General features: G+C 40.4%; 1 protein-coding gene across 1 annotated transcript in view; it reads left to right on the plus strand.

The window, feature by feature from the left end:
• Nucleotides 1-1,329: 1,329 nt before the first annotated feature.
• The window catches only part of col5a2a (collagen, type V, alpha 2a), a 38,871-nt gene continuing 31,950 nt past the window's right edge, over nucleotides 1,330-8,250 (plus strand). The window contains exon 1 of the mRNA XM_035677064.1: nucleotides 1,330-1,587. Coding sequence (XP_035532957.1) covers nucleotides 1,497-1,587 — 91 coding nt within the window. The 5' untranslated portion in view covers nucleotides 1,330-1,496. The remainder of the gene's footprint in view (nucleotides 1,588-8,250) is intronic.

An 8,250-nucleotide genomic window follows, 5' to 3' on the forward strand; every position in this document is an offset into this window, starting at 1 on the left:
TTATCAGGTTACACTTGCAGACTTTATGATCTCTCTGTTAAGATTTTAGAGTTGTTGTTCAAAACACAATAAGTGTTAACTGATGGTGCGAACATGTTTGTATCCAGAACCTTTTGTTCCTGACGATGATTTGCCCACAACTGAATGAAACATTGAAAAATTGCTCTGCAGAGAATCCTTCCTCTGGTCTTTTATTCCCCTTACATCTGTCATTTTCCCAAAGAAGAATCAATGGCTCCTTTAAGAGCCATTTCAGTCACTTACAGAACTAAACTACAACAGATTCCTTCATGTCTTTTGGGAGGGAAAGGAATGGCTCATCATTCCAAATAGTCACATTTGACAGAGGCAGAGTCATTTTAGGAGTGGAATTTATTAACTTTATATGTCTGTGGCTTAATCTTGCATCATATTAAATTTGGGAGTACATAGCATGTTCTGTGTCAGCAATGACAGAAAAATATTAGATTTAGCTGAAAACTACATGTTATCAGACTCTATGTTAGGTCCAGTTAGGAACTTTATAACATCATTGATGATACAGACTGACACAATATGCATTTGACAAATCTGAAAAAGCTAATAATGCTGTCAGTAATCCATTACGTTGCTTTCTGCTATTAACTGCTATTAGCTGCTATTAGCTGCTATTAGCTGGTATTAGCGCTGTAGGCGGATTCTACGTCCTCGCCATAAGTCAAGAGGTGTTGACCTCAGATTTCTCTCTAAATTTAAACTCTGGGTTCCCTATCATGACCACCTACAACCATGACCACCCACAGTGCCTGTCACACACAGTTTGCTTTTTATCTCTCTTTCTACACTTTTGACTTAGGACAGTGCAACTAAAGAGGTGCTACTTATTTTATAAGCAAACAAATCCACAAGCAATCTTGTGTTCTACAATTTCTTGACTCCAATTTCTCAAAAACAATAGAGTTATAAACTCTATTCTTACTTTTAACTGCCCAGTAAAGAGGGATTCTCAGCTTACTGTGTGTCTTGTTTGGTGCCCCAGAGACAGCAATAAAACAGCAGTTTTATGATCTTGTTTAGCAACCACTTATGAAGAGAAATCTGTGATAGCTTCAAATGAGAAAAGTAATTATTCCTTATCTCTTCCCTGACATATTTTACCGTGAGTCAAAGTTGAGACTATTACATTCTAAGACATACATAAAGAATCACTGGAAAGTATGAGAACTTGTGAACATGGGTGTAGTTCTCCCACAGCCACAAAAGCCTGTGAGAGGATGGTTATGGGAGAGGGCTGACAAAAGGGGGAGGAAAATTAGGCTGGCCAGCATTCTTCTCATTTAAAGCTGTAACTACACAAAAAAGCACTCACGCAGTCTGGGCTGGGTCTGCTTGCTGCTTACAAGGAGGGGTACTCTTGAATTCATGGTGGTGCTGTGATAACCTGAGCATTTTTTTTTCTTTTCATCCTTTTTTCCCCTGCTTTGCGCACAAGGAAGGCTCATGTCTTTCTTATAGACATGATGAGCTTTGTGCATTTAAGGACTTTCCTTTTTCTGGTAGTCTCCGTTGCTCAGGTTTTCATTGTTACATGTCAAGACGGGAACAGTGGTAAGTGAACTCCTCTGCTGTTTGTTTTAACACCTAATTGCTGTTGTGTGAAGGTGGTTAATGGTTGCCCTTTGAATTGACTGAACATTAGCTTGGACTTTTTGCTTGGGCTTGTACAAGAAAGTTGGCATTTTTCCCTTGCCAGTGGTTTAATCAGTTAACTACAGAAACCCCTTTAAGTGTGCTTTAAATTAAGTAAGAAGTTATTTTAGATAAGGCAGATTTGTCAGAGATTGTTGATTTCCTCTGTCCTGTTTTGGATTTCTTGTGCCAGAGTGAATTCTCCTTGTACATGACAACTTCATTTGTGGAACATGTAAGTTAGATCTGTGGTGTGGATGATTGGGACAAACCTGATGTGGATATTAGAGACTCTGTCTAGCTTACAGAAGATTTAAAAGAGATGAGAGTAACTCTAGTGTGGATTATCTGCAATTGGAAAACAAGCCTTGCATGTCAGGAAACAGTCCTGTGGACATCTGTCAGTGATTGTAAGTGATGTCACCCTCAGGCACTGAAAACGTGCAGAGGAGGGAAATGAGCACCTTTGCGGTTTTGCATTACTTCTGCACTCCTCCACCACTTTGGAACATTCATTAAGTGTTACCACAACCATTCTCTTCCCCTTCTGACTACATTGTACATCTGCAAAAAGAATTTCAGCACCAGAGCTCACGCGCCTCTGAGGGAACACAGGCTGCATGTTAATCCAAAGCAGATGTGAGGAGACATGAGAAGGAGAGATGCTGTTGGAGTCTTTGAGTCACTTGGTGTACTGTGGGGCTGCTGATGTCTTCAGCTGGCAACACTAAGAGCTGGAACACCTGAGTATTCTTGTTTTACTTGAACTGCGCTTCCCCTTTTTTTTCAGCTGGGGCGTTTGATCTCTTGTGTCGTCACAGGGACGGTGTTGTTTCTACACATGATGTCATGGGCCACACTGAGCACTGGAAAGTCCATTTGATGGGCCCCTTAGTGTGGAATTAAGCAGTGCAGCACAGATGGTGTTGTTTATTTTTTTTGGGATAATTCAAGTTTTTCTTTCATTATGTCATTAACTAAAATGAGTTGGCTTTTCTCGTTCATTTTCACATAAAGCAGAGACAGTTGTGTGATAGTGTGGCACCAGATCGAGCACCACCTTGTGGTGAGTGCAGAGTAGGGCCCAAAACATGTCTCCTAGTGTTTAAGCAGGCTTTAACTGTGCTTAAGATATCATTTACCTAATAATAATGGATACTAATTAGTAATTAAATGTCACTGAATTATATGGACACATCAAGATGTAAAAGGGATACTTGAAATACGATACAACTTTATCAAGCTCTGTAGCTTTCTGCTGCTCTGACATGACCATTAAAAAAGTTTGTTTGTCTTTAGTTGTCCAAAAAGAGGCTTTTAGCGGCTCTGTTTTAATCAGTGTCTCCATTCATGGTGTGGAACTGTCTCTGTCCATATTGTTCATGTGAATCAGCACAGCGATCTGGCAGGGTTCTTTCCATGGAATAGCGGTGGGTGAGGCGATTGCATTTCGACCAAATCAAAACAGTGGAAAGTTCATGGTTTTTGTAGAGTCAGGGAAAATGTGGTTCACCAGCACTTTGAGACAATGTACTTGTGTGTGTGTGTGTGAGGGGGGCTTTCAAGACTTGTTCCACATGATGACCAGTTAGTATTGTATTGCAATGAGTGGTTTTAATGTGCAGTTTTATTTGCATTTTACAATGCACATATGTAGTTGTTTGTTTAGCTATGTTTGAATAGAAAATATGTTCATCAACAGTAAGGGGCTGTAAGAAGAGCATGAGACACAGTCAACACTTTGTACATCCAGAACGACCCTCACAAATGTTAAACCTAAAGCACTCACAGTGCCTAAAACATTGACTAACTTTGCATATGGCCACAGCCACAATTACCAGTGTTACCCCATTTAATTGGGACTTTTATATGGAAAAATGCAACTTCAAATTGAATGTGGTTTAATGTTGATGAAACTGCATAATTGCAAGCAGACTCATTCTCAACTATCAACACGTTTTTCTCTTCTGAAAAATAAAAAGAAAGATTGGAGAGATTTCTGTGAAAATGTTGGTGGAATTTACAAAATCACAAATGCTGCTTTGAAGACTGAAAGAAAACATGTTTAAAGCAAATGTTAACCATTTTAGTCAGTACAGTTATACAGCTCTAGATGAAAGTCGGGCTGCAGATGTGCGGAAAGCTTGCTTGCAGAAGAACTTAAGTTGGCAAATGAGATCAAGGAGCAGACTTTAAGCTTACAATTGGAAATGGTGACGCCAACATAGATTACTAGGATAAAAATGTAGCACATCCCTCACACAAACCCTTCAACCTGTATTGGAAGAAGCAGGAGTGTTCAAATAATATTTGGAGTAAGTTTAGGGATGTGAACATGGAAAAAGGAAAAAAAAAACTGCAATAGATCACTGACTCCAATAACAAAGAACAGGAGTCTGTGCCTACAGTTTCAGCCTGAGAACCATGCCTCCGTGTGTGTGTGTGTGTGTGTGTGAGTTTGAACATTACTCCTCCCAGACGCTGACATAGCTGTAAAACATCTTCAAAGATGCCACTTACACTCACAGCGCCTTACATCAAAGACACTAAACACTCAGACTTTGTGAAACCAGTGGATTTAGTTTAACAGAGTTACATTTGTCCCATCATCACCAGGTTTTTGATGTCCATCACAGCCGAAATTGAAATCAACTCAAAACCTTTTTTTCCCCTCTCAGAGAGAAACACATGAGCAGAAAGCAAAAATCTGGTATACCAGATCAACAAACCTACATGAGGTCACTCTGTCTTTCAAATTGGTTCCAGTTGTTGTTGCCACATCACTGACATCGCAACAAATGGGCTGTTTTCTACCAAAGCTGAAACGTCCAAACATGTGAATTCAACCAGGTCCACAGACGGCTTTGATTAGAAACACATGCTGCATTTTTGAGCTATGACTTGATTACACGCCTCTTTTCTTCCAGAGTTAACAGGGTCGGGCTCACCAGATTGTACATTGTCTTGAGTTACACTTCTTTGTGGAAGACAGGTTTTATCAGTCGCCTGATGTGTTGCATCAGACAGTGAACCTGGGATGTCTTGGTGGCACAGACGATGGAGCTGATAGATTTTTAATGCAGCTTGTGACTGTGAGGACTTCTCCATGGGAACTACTTATAAACCAAATTATTGCAGTCAGCAAATGGAGGCTTGGGGTGGGGGGATGACTTCCAGATGTTAAAATACTCTCTTTGGCAGTGTTTGGAAAATATATTAAAAAAAAAAGTCTTAGCCTTAGAGATAGTTGGAAGGGGAGCATGTAAAATGGCTGATGTAAGACATAACGTGTCAGTGTTGCTTTAGGGTGACTTGAGCAGGGATAACTTCCTGGCTCATGCTTGCCTAAACAGTTTGAGGGCATGTCATTTCTCCCGTACAGTATCTTTACACTGAACACCTCCACAGGTTCAAGTTAAAGTAACTATTTGCTCAAAAGCCATGCAATTAGGGTTCCCCCTGTGACAGGCCTCCTGCTCCTTGATTGGCACTTACTCACCAATCTGCCCTGTGATCCTCTCAGCCTTGCCATGTGGGAGGATGACAGGACAGAACGTAAACACAGAATGGGGATGGGCTTCCCCAAGTGCTATAATTGTCTTCATTTCATTCAGAATGTGCCACAACTGCTATACTCACACTAGTCATGGCAAGAGCTTGTTCACTAAATTCACATGTGATGTGTCGCAAAAATCTCCTGTCCCATCAATGTGGGGAAAAAAGTCATACTCCACCAATTTAACACATAATCTTCCGTTCAATTTGCCTCATGGGGCTTTATAATCTGTACAGTATTTGACACCCTCCATGGTTAGACCCTTGAGTTGGATGAGGAACAACTCCACCCCCATTTACATTTTTAACAGGAAAAAAATGGAAGAGACCTCAGAAGAAGAAAAGTTCGACTCAGCCTGTGAAACTAATTGAAGAATGTCTCGGTGGTTTCATGGGGAACTTTCCAAAGTTTGAGAAAATAACCAGTTTTTAGTGAAAAGTCCATATAAAAAGAAGCGGGGCTATATAAGGCAAGGTGGGTCTGAACTGAGACACTGTGCATTGTGGGAAATGTAGGATTTTTGCAGCTTGACCCATGCTAAGGACTAAAATGCTACAACAACAGTGTCATATTATCGTGCTGTTACTGGTGCACAGCGGGATCTGCCTGTGCACTGGGTGTTGATACAGCTGGTTGTAGTTTTTCCAGGAGATCATGAAGACTTTTGCCCTTTGGAGCTTATCCTCTGTAGGTTGGCAAGTCTTAGTGTAATATAGCACTCCCACCGAACATGTTCTCCGTCTCTCCCCTGGTGACTATTTCAAAGGCTGCTGTAATTGCTTTAAATCTTCCAATTTCATGAGATGTTATGTCCCATCTGGGAACCTTTCTCTCTGTCTGTGCTGAAGTGCTTTGGGCCAGGTAATGATTTAGCAAAATCATATTAAAGTTGACTGAATTTTCAAATTAAGCAAAGACAAGTCTCCTTGTCTGTAATAAACAATTATTCTCATAATAGGAAATGCGTGTATGAGTCAGAGAGACCTTAATATATAATAGTAGCACGCTTTGATTTAGATTTGATATTTTAATAACAAATAACACCCATACTTTTAGATCAAACTTTTCTCCCTTAAAGTCTTAAAAATGTGATCAAATTTTCTGTCAGATTCTCAAGCACTACGCTTAGTTGTTTAAATGCCACAAAATGGTGACTGTCAGCCATAATTGCAGGTTGTGGTCCACCCTAAATTTCTAAGTTGCAGCTAGGTTGTGTATATTACTACTGCAGAGGGTGAACAAGCGGTGCTACATGTGTGTTCATGGGTGACGAGGGTTAGCAATGTGGCCTAAGTTATGTTTAGGCACTTAACAACTTGTTGGACAGCTGATTGACTTGGTGGTGAAATGCCTCATATAAGAGCAGTGAAATGCCTTGAGGTTACTTTTGAATCCAGGTGGTCTTCTTGCAGCGGAGCTAAAGCAGTGTGAATGACATTACTGCAGTCTGTTAATAGTATTTCACATTAGCATTTTAGTTGCTAAAACTGAGATTTTCGAAAACACCTTCAAAGGTGTATTTTTATCTCAATTCGCGCATGCCCATTGTTACTTTGCGTAATGAGCATGACTTTTTGGATTTTTTTTGTAAAATGAAGGTTGTTTAAAAAAAAACTTTTGACCACGAGTTGGACCACATACTTTTTTGATGTGTCTGTGCTCCATGTTTCTATACCAGATCAATGAATACAGTCTGAAAACAAAGATAATCCGAGGCTAAATGAACCATTACAATGAATGGGCTTCAATCATACAAATATAGATATTCTCCAAGAGGCTCATGTTCTGAAGGAAAATATATTAGGGTTTAGCAGAGTTCCAACACACATAGTGCTGAGTCTTTACTATGCAACACTGCCAGATCTCAGCAGAGGGTATGATGTTTCTTGAAATGTCATCTATTATTAAACTCAAAGTGTGTGCAGAGCAGATACATGCAATAGCTGGGAACATCATCAGTTCTGTGAGGCACAGAGTAAATCAGGTGTGCTGAAAAGATGAATTCTTGTTTAAAACGTCGTGCAGAGCGAAACGGGGAGATTCTTTCCCTGGATTATGGTCTGTTGCGTCAAAATAGGCACTGACTAAAACATGTCTAGTAAGGAAGTAAGTTATTCAGTAGAGAGAAGGGTGCATTCTTTTCACACAATGTGAGTCTGTGCTGCCCTTTACCCACTGGCCGCAACGTCCAGTCACTGTTCCCGAACAAATACGTCTCACACGGAGCCAGACCAATAAGATGTGGAAATGTCTGCTTGTAGCTGGTGACTCATGGCTACCATTTAACCCAGATGATTTCACCAAATGGGTGAAAACGCTGCTGCAGAGAAGCTGTTGGAAGAGATGGAGTTTCTGAGAATGAGTCCTAAAGCTAACATTAAATATCAGATTATTTAGTTTGCCTTCACATTGTCAGCTAGCATGCTTCACACACCAAGCATCTTAGCTTTTAATTGTTTACAGTACATTGTGCCAGCTTTACAATGATAGCCATATGAATGACATCAAATACTAGCACTTTGTGTTTCTGTAAATATACTTCAGAATTAAAGCAAAGCCACATGGCTTTTTCTAAAGAAACAGTATCCTGCAGAATAACCTTGTCATTTCTGTGGTGTATAGACATTTTGGCTCAGGCTTCTCTTCATCAGCCACTGCAGTTCCACACCAACAAATACCTCATATTTACAGAGCTAGAACTGTGTTGTGCGTCATGCCACTCTTTATTTACTGGGGTTAAATTCAAGCTCCAATTATAGGTTGTGAGTCTTGATTTCAATTTAATCTCAGGCTCCCTCTGGTTTCTAAGCCCTTCACTGATGAGGTCTGGTATTTAGGGGATAAGCTTTAAATGTGGGATAAAACTGCAGAGGGGAAACTTCATTTCATCATGATTTCATATCTATTAGGAGAGGGGGGACTGAAGGGGAAAAAAAACACAGAGAAAGAACAGAGGGCTGAAAGAGAAAGGAGGAGGAGGAGGAGGAGGAGGAGGAGGAGGAGGACAGAGAGGAGTCAAGGCAGGG

This window comes from Morone saxatilis, unplaced genomic scaffold, assembly GCF_004916995.1.
Source record: "Morone saxatilis isolate NCDOM2014 unplaced genomic scaffold, NCSU_SB_2.0 Contig5, whole genome shotgun sequence".
NCBI classification, from domain to species: domain Eukaryota; kingdom Metazoa; phylum Chordata; class Actinopteri; family Moronidae; genus Morone; species Morone saxatilis.